Source organism: Nicotiana sylvestris, chromosome 10, assembly GCF_000393655.2.
Source record: "Nicotiana sylvestris chromosome 10, ASM39365v2, whole genome shotgun sequence".
NCBI classification, from domain to species: Eukaryota; Viridiplantae; Streptophyta; class Magnoliopsida; order Solanales; family Solanaceae; genus Nicotiana; species Nicotiana sylvestris.
Window position 1 is genome coordinate 12,543,864 of NC_091066.1, and position 16,774 is coordinate 12,560,637.

The 16,774-nt window shown below is 35.0% G+C and overlaps 1 protein-coding gene, 2 long non-coding RNA genes and 1 other non-coding gene across 4 annotated transcripts; 3 read left to right on the forward strand and 1 right to left on the reverse strand.

The window, feature by feature from the left end:
- The first annotated feature begins 3,513 nt into the window (after positions 1-3,513).
- Positions 3,514-3,598, forward strand: TRNAM-CAU (transfer RNA methionine (anticodon CAU)). The gene is given in 2 exon segments: positions 3,514-3,551; positions 3,563-3,598. It is a non-coding gene; the product is annotated as a tRNA-Met (tRNA).
- An 88-nt stretch (positions 3,599-3,686) lies between these two features.
- LOC104238327 (uncharacterized) lies at positions 3,687-7,208 on the forward strand. The gene is made up of 5 exons (XM_009792652.2): positions 3,687-3,858; positions 4,046-4,169; positions 5,241-5,481; positions 6,642-6,770; positions 6,875-7,208. Exons 1-5 carry the CDS (start codon positions 3,782-3,784, stop codon positions 6,994-6,996), a joined length of 693 nt encoding a protein of 230 aa, XP_009790954.1. The 5' UTR covers positions 3,687-3,781; the 3' UTR covers positions 6,997-7,208.
- A 601-nt stretch (positions 7,209-7,809) lies between these two features.
- LOC104238326 (uncharacterized) lies at positions 7,810-9,644 on the reverse strand. The gene is made up of 2 exons (XR_713854.2): positions 8,993-9,644; positions 7,810-8,266 (listed from the first exon to the last, which is right to left on the reverse strand). It is a non-coding gene; the product is annotated as an uncharacterized lncRNA (long non-coding RNA).
- Positions 9,645-12,124: 2,480 nt separating this feature from the next.
- On the forward strand, positions 12,125-16,504 carry LOC104238325 (uncharacterized). The gene is made up of 2 exons (XR_011403204.1): positions 12,125-13,526; positions 16,214-16,504. It is a non-coding gene; the product is annotated as an uncharacterized lncRNA (long non-coding RNA).
- The last annotated feature ends 270 nt before the right edge of the window (positions 16,505-16,774 follow it).

A 16,774-nucleotide genomic window follows, 5' to 3' on the forward strand; every position in this document is an offset into this window, starting at 1 on the left:
TTGCTTTCTGCTAGTGAAAATTTTCTAAAATTCGTCACCTTGATTTGATGTATGAGGTCTACATTATCTTACCTTTAAAAAACAACCAAACAGAAACACATGCAATAACTTGTACGTGAAGAGTAATTTTGTACTTCTATATTCAGCTATGACTTTGTGACTTTTAATTATACACAATTTTGGGGCTCAAGAAGATAAATAAAAAAAGGAAGTATGGTAATTGCATATGAGCATGTGTATGTGCGTGAGTATTACTTGTCAATTTTTTAATGTAATTTGTCAAAAAAAGAAAAGAAAAAAAAAAGACACACGTGTCTGAAGTTGGACAGTACCGATAAGCTTAACTTCAGACCTAAATGTATGAAGTTTGAACTGCACAAGTAATATACCTAACTTCAGATCTCATATTCGGTATATCTAACTTTAGATCTCATATGCGTAAACATGTGAGTCTGAAGTTGATTTTGAAGCGATTAAACTTTAAACAATTATAAACTTTAACTATTCAATAAACAGAAATTTTCATAAAGCACTATCTTTTATTAGTAATTAGTCATCTATAAATATCATTGCTATATTACGGATTATAGATATCTTTTATGTGGTTATAAGATATATTTTATGTATTTAAGCTATTGTATTCATGAATACAATAGCAAAAATAGGCGTGAATCAGGGAAGTCCAGCTAATCAGTTGTTGTATTCGAGTGTATTCGACTGTATTCATGGAGTAAAACATGGGATTACAGCTGGACAGATTATTGTATTCGACTGTACTCACGGTGTGAAATAAGGAATTACACTGTTTTTAAAATGGAAAGTGAATCAATTAACATAATAGACTCCTAATATAATCAACAAACTCAATTATAACACACAAATTTTGTATTTTCAGTTATAAAAAATATTCGCAACCAAAAAATACCCCAAAAACATAGCAATCTTCAGAGAAATTATATAATGCATCTATATACATAAATTATATTAATTAAAAAAAACTTATGAATACATTCATGGCATATAGCGAGACAGAGAATACAATGAAATACATAGAATACAACGGGATACATTCAAATACAATGAGAAAAAAGATAGTGAATACAATGAAATACATGGAATACAACGAGATACATTGAATTGCAATGAAAAAAAAGACAATGAATACAATGAAATACTTGAAAATACATTGAAATATATTAACAAAACATCAAGTTGCTCAGCCCCAAATTCCATCGTCTTTGTTCAAGAACAAACCCTAATTTCCGGCTAATCCGCCGTTCACTGGAAGCCGGTAGTGAGAAACCAACCGGATTAAAAGAACTAAGGATTTTGAAAGAATCAAAATAGGGCCATCAGGATTTTGAAAGAATCAATATGTCATGGTAATTTTGCTGCTAACACAAACACACTAATTTTATTTCTAGAACAAAGTGATTGGTTTGGTGATTTTAGTGACTCGTTCCCCACGGAGAACGAGCATTGCTTTGGGTTAGATGAAGTTTGCTGCCTTTCCAAGAATGAGAATACCAATTCTACAATTGAACCCCACAACCCATAAAACAAAACTGAAACTATTCCAGACACTTCACTTGTTGTAGAACACGAGGAGAAGAAGAACAAGAAGGCAAGATGTTCAATGCAATTATCAAGAATTGAAGAAGGCAAGGCTTTTCTTATCGTGGAAAGAGTATGGAAAGATATGAAATATTGACCGAGAAATTGAGTGAGGTGGACCAATGGAGATGGAGAAAGTGAACCTGCTCTGAAGTGGGCTTTGCACAAATCCGGTGGAAGGAGGAGGAGATCGAAAATTTTAATGGGATGGGGGAAGAGAATAGGATGTATCAAAGTAGAGAGAGAAAGAAAGAAGTGTAACTGATTAGCGTATTTAGTTGCTTAGGGCTAGGAGGTAACCAAAATTAAATATTTTGCTATAAACCTTAAAAGGTATCTATAGAATATAATTTTTTTTAAATGGTATTTATTTAAAATAAATAAGGTGTTAACCTTTGCTATAGGAGGTAAAAATTCCTTCACTAAATAAAGGTCCTCAAAGTACTTATCGATGCACTTGCCCCCACAATTTTTTTGGATCTGGTATCTTAGTCCCCTGCCTTCTTGGGTGGGATAGTTATTTTTTGGACGACTTATTAATACTAGCCATTATTTAAAATGCAATTGAGAAATAACCACTTGTTAATGAAATAAAATTTGAACAAAAATATCCCATACTTATTGCTCCATCCGTTTCTGTTTGTGTAAACCTATTTCTTTTTAGTCTATTTAAAATAGAATAAGCACTTTCTAAAAGAATTATAACCATACAAATCTATAACTTATTTAGAATCACAAGTTTCAACAGTCTTTATTTCAATCTTAAATTTGTTTCCCATCAGACGGAATGAGGAATATTTTTGAAAAAATTTCATATTAGAATAACTAGGCTCCATACTTTTCAATTTTATAGCCCATATTTCAATTTACAATCAACTAGCCTAAAAATTATAGGCTAAGATTCAACATCCAACTTCAATAGGTTCTCAAAATTACTATTTAAATTTAAAAAAAGATTCCTTAAGCTTTTAAGTTAATATTCGAATCAGTAACTATGACTCAAATATTAATTCAACAAACCAAATCCATTTGGGTGGTGAAAATTAGATTTTTTAACAAGCTTAAATATGTGGGTTTAAATTCCGAATTTGATTTTGTGAGAAATTTGGAGTGAGTGTTATTTAGACTTGTTAGAAATAGTATAAGGAGGTTGTATATAAAATTTGAAGTCATTTAATGGAGATTTGGACTGATTTTGAACAGGAATTGCAACTGAAAATCGTGGAAGACGTTCGTCTACAGATGCTTGTATAAATGTGTATAAAAGTATATAATCGTGTATAAGGTATGTTTCTTCACTCATATACACTATTATACAAGATTATACATAATTATACAAAAAATTGACTTCGTCTTCTTCCTTACGTCTTTTCTGAAATTTAACTCAAATCTTGCTCAAATCTACTCCAAATCACTTTAAATTTAAATTTTGATCTCCTTTTGATATTTTCAATCGAGTAGAACAACACCCAATCCAAACAACTAACAAATTTAAAAAAACTCATTTTCTATAGCAAAGCTTTGAATGATCTTCAATGGTGGACTTCTACTCTTCAATTTTCTTTCTTTGTAACCAGGTGACATAAGAGGAGAACCAAAAAATATACGGCCCCTTGAAGCATATGTAGATGATATGAGAAGAAGAGTGAGTGAAAGCAATGGTTGTAAGAACACAAATTTTGAATTTGTTAGTGCTTTCAAAATATGTACAATATGGGCTAGGTTGAGTAAAACTTAAAAACATGGATCATTTTTTGTTATGATGTGAAGTCATGTGTATTTTCTTGTAATTCTTTCAATATTTTTCTGCATTTTGTTCAAAAGTTCCCCATAATTATGTATAAAATACACTGATTTCAATGTGTTATAGATAGTATGATTGAACGATTTAACAGCAATGGGGTGGTGGCGCAGTTGGCTAGCGCGTAGGTCTCATAGCTTCTGAGTAATCCTGAGGTCGAGAGTTCGAGCCTCTCTCACCCCAATTAATCTCTTTTGTTTTGCAACACTTAAATATTTTTTTCTTTTTTGGTTCCTTTTATTTTGCATAAATTAGGTGTCCGACAGTTCATTGTCGTTTTTGGCGAAATTTTCAAATATTTTGCGCCAAAACTCCCAAACAAACTGGCCCCAAAATCGCAAAACCAAAAGCAAATCGGCGAAGAAGATGAAAAATCAACCTTCAATACGACCATTAGGGCAGCGTTCAATTGCTTCAACTTTCCTCTTTCGTTCTTCAAATCAGTAAGAAAAGAATATAACTTTTCTCTTTAATTATGCTCTCACTTTTTTCGCTCACTTTTGGGGTTTTCCCTTTGCTGATTAATTTTAAATTCTAAGAAGAAATTTAATTTTCTTGTTAAATCTCTCTCTTTTTAGCTTTCTGAGTGTACTTCTGAATCTGGGGTTTACTTTTTGTGATTTATTTGAGGTCTACTGGTTGCGAGAAGAAAGTGGAAAGCAAAATTACCAATCAAAAGGGTTCAAGCATCTCTTTATCTGACTTCCTCAGCAAAAAATTGCACAAAAGTCCTGTTTTGCCCGGAGTAGTTCCAGTAAGAAACCTAAATTATTTTAGTTTCTGTGTTCATGAAATGCTAGCAAAATAAGTAATGTAGGATTTTGAACTGCATTTTTGTTAACTACTTGTAGTTTTTTTTAATTTATTAGTAGCCAACATTGGGAACTCAAGAAAATTTCAAAAAAAATGAAGGCAGAAACTTGTGTTCTCTGTTTTTTGCCATTACTTAAAGATTTCACATTGTAGCTGAAGTGTAGAACTTGTAGGCCAACACAACATATAAGCGGTTATCTATGTGTGTGTATCTAATACATCCTTTGTTCGTGAACGCTTGTTGATTGTGAACGCTTGTTGATTGTGAACCCTTGTTGATTCTGAACTTCGTTTACGAAGGTGCACTCGATGCCTTTAAATGATGGACTAAGGTTGGTGGTTGGTCTGAGGCTCTGAGCTAAATTTCTCTTTTGGAACACCTCAAGACTTGAGAATACGAACAGCTTGTGGATGCTACCGGCTTCAACTAATGCCAATATCGGAAAAGATTTGTTTAAAGTTTGTTTGGTTTTAACTTGTCATTTACATTATATGTGTTCTTATTTAAAATAAGGAGAGTGTTAAGATTAGAGTTGCATTGTAATTATTTAACTAGTAGCCATATTTGTTACGATTGGCTATGGCTATTATTGCAATTAGTTAGTTAGGATGTTTGTTGATGTCAGTATGTTAGTTAGTGGTAGTTTAGGCAGTTAGTGGTAGATGACAGCTGTACAAATACAATATCTTGTATATAGGCGCACTTAGTTCTAATTTTCTAACTAATGAGAAATGTTTCTCCCAGTCTGAAATTCTCTCGAAGCTTCTTCATCTTCTCTGAGCTTCATGGCTTTCAGCCATGGCAGTTGAGCTTCAGCTCAAACATTTCTCCAATAGTTCTCAGTTTTGACAGAGTTCTATTCTTTGCATTAGTATTTGGAACATGCAACTGTTTCCTGAGCAGCCTGTAGAAATCATTATAGGTTCTCCATATCATGATGTGTAATTTCTCTACTTGTACAATAACTTACCTTATTAGATTTAAGTGTAAACGGGAACTAAACTTTTGCAGGGAAATAAGAAAATCTCAGTGCCAGTAAGTAGTAAAGACACAAGTAAGTCTGTTAATGGACAGATCAACCGTGAGAAAGATGGAGAGACAGGAATTCCGTGTGCTCTTGATGCTATTTTTGAACAATATAAGAACACCATGAAAGGGAACCAAGATGTTTCTACTCCTAATAATTGTGGTGAGGTTTTAGTTTGTAGCGCAGATGATGTCAGAACATCAAGAAAAAGAGGTCTTATTGAAGGTTAGTCATTCTTCCAGATATGAATCAGTTCAGCTGTTCACATGCATGTTTGTTGTGCTAATCATATTTTCTTGATGAATTAGGCTTTCATGAGATTGCCTTGATATATATTTTTATTTGGTTAGCTTCGTTGCTGAGTATCTAATCTTTGTTTCTGTAACTAACATACAACAAAAACAACAACAACAAACCCAATATATTCCCACATATGGGGTTTAGGGAGGGTAGTGTGTACGCAGGCCTTACCTCTACCTAGTGAGGTATGTTGTTTCTGTAACTAATATACCTAGTACCTAAGCTTTGTGTCTGTAACTAACATACATGCGCTGTAAAACAAGAACTAATCAGTATCAGATGGCTTCTTGTGTCACTTGACCTCGCTTCCCAAATCGCAAGCTATAAAACTTCAAATTCTAAATAACAACGCAATAGTTTGTTAGTTGATATTGCTTCTCTATTTATATAGCTGCTATTACTTATACGATACTTATTATTTATAAGATTTCCAAATACTTTGTGGTACTTGGAGAAGTATTGAGCTCTAGAAGGGCCGAAAGGATTCTTCTTCTTGAGTTATGTTGACAGCTTTGCTTGAAATTGAGAGTTTTAGCTTAATCTCAGCTACATAGAGAAAAAGGCCTATTACTTTTCTTCTGGCATTTTCCTGAAAGATGATACCTTAAATAAGATCATTGTCCATTTCTTAAGCCCCTTAAAAAAGTGTTAGTTCAGCACTTCCCAAAAACAGATGGAAATTCACTAGATTCTAAAAATTTGAGGACCCTTTTAGTGTTGTTACTCACTGAGTGGATAAGGATTGGGGATGGAGGTATTCAAAATTCGAGCACCTAGTTTTAACTCCTTCAAGCTAGGCTGCTGGCTGGAACTGACACAACTTTTATCTGGTTACTAGCGCATGGTGTATTGGCTTTCTTGAGAAATAAATACCATCTAATTTAGTTCCTATGCTTAGTGGAACTATTATCTGGTTAATCCAATTTCATTTGCATTTGAGTTCTGCCATAGTAATATCTTACATGTTCTTGGATTAATGGAGCATAAAGAATGTGGTATATAACGCAGACGGTTATCTCGCATTCTCTGGAAGTCATCGACGAGTTCTTGTGGTTTAGCCCTGACAGTTTAAAATGGTTTACTAGGTAGCAGCGGAAACCAATCTGCTCGAAAAGTTTTGGCAGTTCTTGGAGAAGGTTCAGCAGAAAAGCGTAGTAGACGAAAAGTGAGGATGCCCGACAACATTGAGAAACCTAGTACCCTCTTCAATCATTGTAAGTCCTCTTAATAAAAGTGGTTCATCTGCTAGAACATATTACTGTATTTTGAAGTGCAAGTTCTCATCATAAAAAGATAATATTGTTTTTTCTGCTTTCAGATGCAAATGGAGGTGGCTGGTGGGACTGCAACATGGAAGGTGTTGATAATGAAGAAGTGGGGTGTAATGAAGTATGGGAAGGAATGGGTTCTACAACTTTAGGGGGATTGGAATGGCACTGATTTATATTACTATTATTGCTTAGAGAAGAATGATTATTTAAAATATCTGTGTAATACATTGGCAGTTGACACCAAAAATGGCATGTTGTTTAATGTAATGATGCAAAAGAAAAGGATGTGAACTTCAAATTATATGCTTGAAGTAGAGCAGTGTATGCTTTAGTGAATGTACTTTATTTCGTAAAAAGATGTCTTTAATATTTTTAACATTAGGGTAGGCTCTCTACATCACATCTCTCGGGGTGTGTCCCTTCCCTGAACCCTGCATGAACGCGGATTGTCTTATGTAAGGGGTGCCCTTTTTTTCTTTTTTTCTTTGTAGATATGTAAAAACAAGCGGATATTAGTTCTACTTCAGAAAAGAACAGGGGTGATAGGTTGCCCATAAAGTCAAGGGAGGTAAATGGCTTTTCCGACAAGTTTATGGGGCAATTTATGTTTTCCCTTACGGCTTATTTGGATGGTTGTTACATATCGTTTCATAATGAATCGTATCATATTGTATCGTATTGTACTGTATCGTGTGATGAATACAATGTTTGAATGAATTGTGTCATTTTACCGTCGTTTCATGGTATCATGCACCATTAATATGATGAATAAACTTGCAATATTATAAAGAAAAATAATGATACGCTGTATAAAAAGGTAGGATAAATGATAAAATAAAATTATTTAATAATAATGAAGGGTGAGATTGAGAGAAAAACACAAGGAAACGACGCGACCACACCAAATTGGTCGCTACATAAAGTGGCACATTTCATCGTTACGTAACGACGGATTTAACGATACGATACAATAAAATTTAAGTAACAATCAAAACAAACATTGTATTTAAAGTAACAATGCGATATGATACAATAGGTGACAACGATCCAAACAAGTTGTTAATAAAACATGGCAGAATGGCCTATATGACACCTATACTTGTACCATTTTGTCATGCCGGTCCCCAAACTCAACAATTTGCCAACCAAACCCTTAATACTCCTTTAAACCATGTATAATAAATGCTTATGACAGGAGGCTGTCAGTGCGTATAACACTATCTCTTCCACGTTGGCTGCCACGTCAAAAAGTAACAATGTGCATGTCCTGCGCCGTCCTGACTCGTGCCATGACCATGTCCCGCGACGTCCTGACTTGTCCTGACTCGTGCCATGGCCATGTACTGCGACGTCCTGGCACGTCCTGACTCGTTCCATGGCCATGTCCTGCGACGTCCTGACACGTCCTGACACATGCCATGGCCGTGTCCTGCGACGACCTAACACGTGCCATAGACGTCAGATGGTAGATTAAAAATAATTAAAATAAAAAATAAATAAAAATAAAGTTCAAACACTAATCCCCTTCCTCAAATGGTGCGATTGCTGTGAACATCAACGACAGAATTTTGTCATAATTTGTAGGTTAGGATGCTTCAGGTATATAAAAGTTACTCTTTTCGGTTTCTGAATCTTTCTTAGTGTTGAAAAATACTATTGCTGATCTGGGTGTTTGAGGGAAAGAAGAAGAGGCTGTTGGTTAAGGATTCGTATTTTTAAGCCAAAGGGTGGAATTTTGGAACAATTGAATAAGATGAGGCATCTATGCCCCCCAAAAGGATGAAGAAACAATTAACGGGGAAACGTGAGGACACTGTCTTGCTTTCATTGGCTAGAGCAGGAAATCTTGTTGAAATAAGAGAGATTATCGATAACACGGGCATATTGGGAGCACATCCTGAGCTTTGACTGTTGATAATGAAAATACAACAGCTTTGCATAGTGCAGCAAACCAAAGGCATATTGAGGTGGTGAATTATATCTATTAGAAGCAGAGAAAAGTTTGGCCACTATTGTTAAAAGTAATGGGAAAACAACACTTCATTCTGCTGCCAGAAATGGACATTTGTCGAAGCAAAACTGATATTTATCATATCGGTTCTGGTTCAAATTGAGTGATTCCAAGCAGCGGAGATTGTTCTCCACTTCAAATACCATCGACTCACCAAGTTTCAGACAATTTCAATGCCGGAATAGTCTCCTCCAACCAACTGAATATGGCCGGCGAACACCAGTTGGTCGAGCATGGAGCTACAGGTGTCCAAATTGAACAAGATCAATGCCAATTGACTCCAACTGAGCAACTGATTGATGCCAAACGATCAAACAACAACTACAATGAATCAATCGTCACAACAATTCAAAAAACAAAATCTACAAAATTACAGACACCAGGTGTTCGATGAAATACTAAACTCAGGGGAGGGGAGAAAGAATTGGACAAAAAATATTGAAGAGAGAGAAAAAAAGAATTGGACAGAAAATGTTGGAGAGAGGGAGAAAAGCAAAGAAGAAAAGCTCACTTTTGTTCAACAATGGAGGATGAACAACCGGGAAGATGATGACAGCCAAAAAATGGCTCTTGGTACCTTTTTAATAGGCCTCATGCTCCTTAAACGAGTGCAGCACACGCACTTTAGTAAAAATTGCCACATAGGATGAGCGGGGTTTAAAATGTTTAATTTTTAAGGGTAAAAGAGTTTGGTTGACAAATTGTTAAGTTTGGGGATCGACATAACAAAGTGGCACAAATATAAGTGTCATTTATCAGCAGTTTGAGTATTGGGAAATATAAAGACACTTTAATGACAGTATAGATCCACCAACTTAAATCAACTGATTCCTTCAATTTGTCCTTGTTTTATGCAGTTTTTCTTTGTTTACGTGGGAAGAAATCATAAATTAATAGTAAGTGCAAAAGCGAAATAGTAGTGATTTATTCCAAAAGAAAGTTTTACTTCACAGAAAGTACAACAGGGGTAAATTGTAGCTTTTTTATATTTTTAGTCGACTACTTTTCAGGTCTAGTCGACTTATGCAGAGATAGCTTGTACAGAACTATTAGTTCTTTCGATTTAAACAAGTGTTAATCACAATAACCAGTAAAGGAACAGAATATAATACGAAAGTGATAAAGTAAATGAAACCAGAAAATTTATACTGGTTCGGAACCAATGTGGTAATCTAATCCAGTCCTCTTGGGTTGCAAGAGTATTGTCTTTTAGAGATCTTTGTAAATTGAATTGAGTACAGCCTTTGTGATTTTCAACGATCACCACCAACGCTGACAGGATTGGTTTTCACTCGCTCACCAAAGAAACGAACAATGACACAACCTCTAGGACACACTGCCTCTCAAATATTTTTCTGTCTCTCTTCTCTCTTTTGGGTACACAGTATATCTACTAAAGTGTATTACAATGCTTGTTAAGAGTAGCATAAAGAACTTGTAGTTGGATAGACAATTGTATAGAAGGTTGCATGCTTTCTTCCTTCATAGAGCTCTTATATTTATACCCCTTTCAACTTGTTCCGGCAATTGCTTAATCCAAGAGAATTTGATTGTTGCTCTTTTATTTGTTTTCATAATATGCTACTCCAATAATTTCTTGTTTGGTCAATCTTCTCATAACATATTAGATCTGGGCAGAGATATTGCTGCTTTCCTTTGGATAAGGTAAATTGATGAGTATCCTTCCAATTATGCATTGAATGATTTTCTTTCCTTTCCGACACCTTGATTGAATAGTGTAAGAATCTTGATTACAACTCCTTCCTTATTTCTTTTTATAACTTTGGACATTATGCCTTCCAAGTCTCCCGTGCATAATCACGTTGCTTTGCTTAAAGTTTCTTCCACAAAATATTCCTCATTTTCTTCCAATAAGTCATTGTAAAAGTTCTTCCTTTTTATATGGGAAATATTCCTTTCTTGATCTTGGAAAATAATCTCTTTCCATAATATATATTTTACTATATCATAATATATTTTCTTTCCATAGAAAATATATTCTTCCTTGGCCTTGTAATATTTTTTTTTCTATAAATAATAGATCTTCTCCATAATTTTAGCAACTCCCCTTTCAAGATATTGAAAAACTTTCCTTCCATAATTTTCATAAATTCTTCTTCCAATATTGCCACTTAATATATTTTGGTTCACACGAACTCATGCTAAGACCCAAAATTATGTATTATGGTGTACAAACTTTTCATAAATTAGACAAATGCTATCCTTGTGCACCCAATAAAATATAAGCATCTGGTGCACCGCACCAAACAAAGGAATGGTGCACTGATCGAGGATCTAGTTATGTGCATACGTGTAAAGGAGTTAAAACCTTTTAACATGACTTCTCTTTTTAAAGCTTTTCAAGTAAATTTACAGTATTTTATTCTTGGGGCATTCATTCGATAATATTAAAATGTTGTAATGAACCATTTAATTAAATAGTGATATAATATTTCTGATCTTTCTTTTAGACGATCTTCTTTCTCTCTTTTAATTTGTTTTCCTATTCTATTATTCTTTTTTGTAATCTTTTAATTCATTCTTTTATCACAGGTTCACTTGAGATCTTTTCAATATTACTAATGAATTATCTATAAATAATATTTAAATAAGTTGATAACATATTTTTACACTTTTGCGTATAAAGTTAATTCTTCTGGATTTTTTAAAATAAATTGTGTTTCCTCTCTTTCAACTCCATCTTAGCGGTATTCAAACCTTAGCTTCCATCCCCGAAATTACAAGTCACATACGTGATTTTCATGACTCGTTTCCAGATGCGAAATCATGACTTAACCATTTTCGTCTTTAATAATGTTAGTATTGAAAGCATTATATTTGAAAATTTTGGTTTAGACATAAGTCATTGAAAGTTTAGTGAAGTTTACATATAACTTTGTGCTATGCGTCAAAACTATTGGGTTTAGATGAACCCGATGTCAAAAAATACATCTGGCACTACTCGTCCATCTCTTATCTTCGACAACGGTGCACCCATTCTCTTGAAATCCTAGATCCGCCTCTGAGTAAGCCATCCAATATTTGAAACTTGACTTTCAAATATTATTTCTTCTACGATGCTTGGAGATTAACTCTAATCTTCTTTAATAAATTCTTCACATGATATTCTTTTTCCGGTATTTATCTAGATCTTTGCCAGCATCTTCTTTTATGAATAAACTTGTGGAGAAATAAGTAATTTTTTATTAATAATTGTGTTGGTTTGTTATAGTCAAAATTAATAGCTGAAACCTTATAAAGCTAAGACACATTACCTTTTCTTTATACTACTGAAGGACTAAACTGAAGGACTAAAACCCTAATGTGAACTAAAATCTGCAGCTACAATGGAAACTAGAGCTTCGAGGACGAGAAAACGCACAAGAAATGCCCAATTTCGAAAACAAGATTCAAGCTCAATAATCCCTTCCCTTCCCCTGGAGATCGGCGTGGAAATACTGTCGAAGCTGCCCGTGAAATCATTGTTGCAATTCAGGTCTGTTTCAAAATCATGGCTTTCTCTAATTTCGAGCTCTGAATTCATAAACACCCATCTCCGTTCCTGTTCTAATAACAAAGAATACAACTACCATAGGATTATCTTAAACTTCACATGCAATCTCAAGGATTTTCCCCTACATTCCTTAATTTACAACCCAATTACTGAGGCATCTGAAATGGATTATCCCATGAAAAATTCCCTTACTAGGTGGTGTGATACGGCCAATGGATTGATTTGTCTGGCCAATAAGGAAAACTCGGATAAACCAATGAGGATGACGAATAAATTGCCTAGTTCTGGAGTTAATTTATATATATGGAACCCATCAATTAGGAAGTCGAGGAAATTGCCTGACTCGGGAGTTAAATCCAAGTGGTTTTGCTCTACATATTTTAGGTATGGTTTTGGATACGATGAGTTACACGGCGATTATAAACTAGTGGTAATTTTCAATATCTTTGATGATCATCGAGATGATTATGCTCCATTTGAGACCAAGGTCAAAATTTACAGCTTGAAGAGTGATTCTTGGAGAACGGTCGAGGATTTTGAGGGAAGCTCTTTGATAGATTGTTCAGCTAAGTTTGTCAAGGGGAAGCTTTATTGGACTAAATCTGCAACTGCTTGTGAGTACAATAGCGAATATGGCTGCTGCATAATTCATTTTTATGAGTACGATCACGGCAATAGCTGCGACATCATTTCTTTTGATTTAGCACATGAGACATGGGGTAAGGTGGAGCAACCCAATTACGGAAAAGGTAGATTTGCTTTGAGGCTGGGAGTTTTGGGAAGTGATCTTGTTGTGCTTTGTAACTATGAGGGAAGTCATTCTGATGTGTGGGTTATGAAGGATTATGGAGTTAAAGCATCTTGGACAAAGATGTTCACCATTGACTGTTATGATGATCCTGGGAAGTATGAGTATTATCCACGTTGTTACATGCCATTTTCCCCGCCGTTTTACGAGTTATATAAGGGTGAAATTTTACTTTTGTATTGATCAGTTTTCAGGGTATACAATCCAAAAGATGATTCAATAAGACAAATCAGACAACCAGAGCTTACTAAACCTAAGACCTGTTTTCAGGCAGAAATCTATGTGGAAAGCCTTGTTAATCCCATGTTGACAGCTGATTAGGGACTTGTTAACCATGAAGACGGACAATCATGTAATCGATAACTGGTAAGAGTTCTTGCTTTACCCATTTTCCCCAAGTATATTTTACTAGTTGATATTCTCTATTTGCAATTCTTTTTTGTCGTATATAGAACAAAACACTGAATATATATGAATCTATACATCATATTTTTCTTATATCGCTTGGAGTTCTTGTAAGCATTCCTCCTTTTTATTGTTTCAGTATATACTTGAATACAAGTGATTAGCTTGTAGTATATTGTTTTCAAAGTTCAAGCTAGAGGACATAGATGCTTGTTGTCTTGAAAGGCATGATTTTCCTCTAGGCAGGGCAGGACAACAGCTAGGTTAGTCTCTAGCACGGTTAAGTCTTAGTGTTTCTTTTTTAAATGAAGTAAGATGTTTCATTGATAGGCATCAAGAAGATTGAAAAGGTGCAAAAGAGAAATTGCTCCAATACATCAAAAGAAACTATACTAGATTCAGGGAGCTAAGAAAGTCCAAAGAGGATCAATGCTGTTTATAGAGGTTGGGTTGCTGCAGCCTAAGTTGCTTGGACTCTTTACTTTGGGTGCCGCACCCGTGTCGACACGACGTGGGTGTGGGTGTGGGATTCATACCAGATATGATCAACCGATTTTGGGTACTTTGACTAAAGTCAATGGAGAAATTCGAGACAAATACAATGATTTTTGAAAACAAACAAACGCTAGGGTAAAATTGAAGAAAATGAAATACTTTGTATATGGAAATTTTTATGTCAGTCATTTTCCTTGTCTCCTTCTCGGATTTTCTTTTGATCAATATTTTCTCCTATATCTTATAAGTTTTCCACATAATGTTTCATAATTTAGACATATTTTATAACTCTATTTATAGATATATATTTTTAGCTGAATCCCGTACCCGTATCCATACCTCGATCCGTACCCCCGAATCTTAAAATTAGATCATGAAGGATCCGACTTGTAGATCCTCACCCGTATCGGCCACCCGCACCCGAGTCCGAGCAACCTAGGCTCCAGCTAAATAAATGAAGTCTTCGTCTAGCTTTTAAAGAGTGGTTCAGAGTTGAGATTCCATCAAAATATCTGTAGTTCCTTTTTGTCCAAACACACACACAAAAAAAAAATACTTGCAGGGACCAAAATCCAGATCTTTTTTTTTTTTTTTTGAGATGATAACAGTTTGCTATATTCAAAAGCACAAAGGCTGTGCATGCCATAATTACATAGGGAATAACCAAAAATATACATCAATTTATCTATCTTCTTACAAAGACCCAAGGACATCTATTATAGCTTCTGAGTCCTCTATGTATTCAAGTTTACTCCAAAAATAAAAAAGCAGTAGGCAATTCATTTTAATCTTCTGAATTGAGTTAGCATTGTCTTCAAAACATCTTGAATTCCTCTCATTCCAAAGCGTCCACCATATGCATGCAGGAATCATACCCCATCTCTTCTTCTCACTTACAGATCTTCTCCCCTTGTTCCAACATGACAACATTTCCATGTGCTGTTGGGCATGACCAAAATCCAGATCTTCTTGATGTCTTTATCAACTCTTCATAAGCTCAACCTTTATAGGCTTTTTAACTCTATGTGGCATGACCCAATTGAGTCCAAAAATAGAGTACAACATATTCCATAGGGTTATTTAATAGCATTTCCAATACCCTGTTGTACTTGGAGAAGTGTTGAGCTCTATAAGGGGCTTATTCCTCTTGACATTTTGCTGACAGGTTTACTTGAAAGTGAGAGGCTGAGCTTAATGTAGGTTACAGAAAAAAGGTCTGTGCCTTTCTCATCGCCTTTTCCTGAAAGATTATACCTTGAATAAAATCATTGTCCAGAATCTTAAGCTCCTTAGCGTCACCATAAATCCAGTACTTTCCAGTAGCAGATGGAAATCTCCTAGATTATAAAAGTTTGAGGATCCTTTTTGCTGTTGTTACTCACTGATTGGATGAGGATCGGGAATGTGAGGTATTCCAAATCAACTACCTGGTTTGACTCCATCTGGCCAGATTGCTGGCAGGAATAGACACAAAACATTTACGTATTTGGTTACTAGTGCTTGGTGTATTCACTTTCTTCAGAAATAAATTCCATCTAATCGTGTTCCTATGCTTAGTGGAACGTATTTGGTTACTCCAATTACATTTGCGCTGGAGTTTTTCTATTGAAAATAGTACTAGCAAATATCCCAATATGTTACATGTTCTTGGACTTCATGGAACAATAGATGTGGTATCAATGCAAATGATCATCTCCCATTCTTTGGACGTCATCAACGAATTCTTGTGGTTTGTGCTGGAAGTTTTTATTGTTCTCTAGGTAGCAGCGGAAACCAAACTGCTTGAAATGTTTTGGCAGTTCTTGGAGAAGGTTCTGCTGAAACTCCTAGAAGAAAAGTGAGAATGCTCGATACCATTGAGAACATGGGCGAAGCCACATGGTCACAAGGGTGGCCACTTGACCACTCTTCATCGAAAAATTACGCTACGTATATAAGTACAATATTACGTTTAGAGGTATATAACACATATTGTACACCCTTTATGGGAAATTTTTTTCACTTCTTTTAAATTTGAACCTAGTACCGTTTTCAATCATTCCAAGTCGTCTTAACAATCTTTCATGAAAGTGTTTCTTCTTCTAGAACATATTACTGCATTTCAAGTGCAAGTTCTCATCCTAAAAAGAAAATAATGTCTTTTCTCCTTTCAGATGCAAATGGAGGTGCTGGACATGGAAGGAGTAATGAAGTACGGGAAGGAATGGGTTCTACCACTCTAGCAGGATTGGAATGGCACTGGTTTAGATTAGTATTATTGCTTAGAAAAGAATGATTATTGCAAATATCAGTGTATACATTGGCAGTTGACACCACAAATGGTATTTCTTTTGAAGGAATGATGCAAAAATCTCTTCCTCTTTCTTCTGCCTATTTGTTTGCTTAACCTTTTTTGTTGGACAAACTTAATCCTTGTAATTAGCATTGACTATTTTATTGACTTAGCTCCCTGATTTTTGCCTGTCACGATGTAAAAGGACTAACAAACTAGTACCTTTTTTTTTTTTTTTTCCTTTTGTAACTTTGCAATTTTTTTTGAAATGAAACGCCTTTACTTCATCCTAAAAAAAAAAAGAGTGTGTTTTCTCATACTTTATAGATGGTGCTTCTACAGGGATGCCAACTCTTAGGGTTGGTTTGGCTTCAAATATTAGTTATGCTATGGTTAGTGTAACAGCCCAGCCCACTAGTGATATTGTCCGCTCTGGACCTAG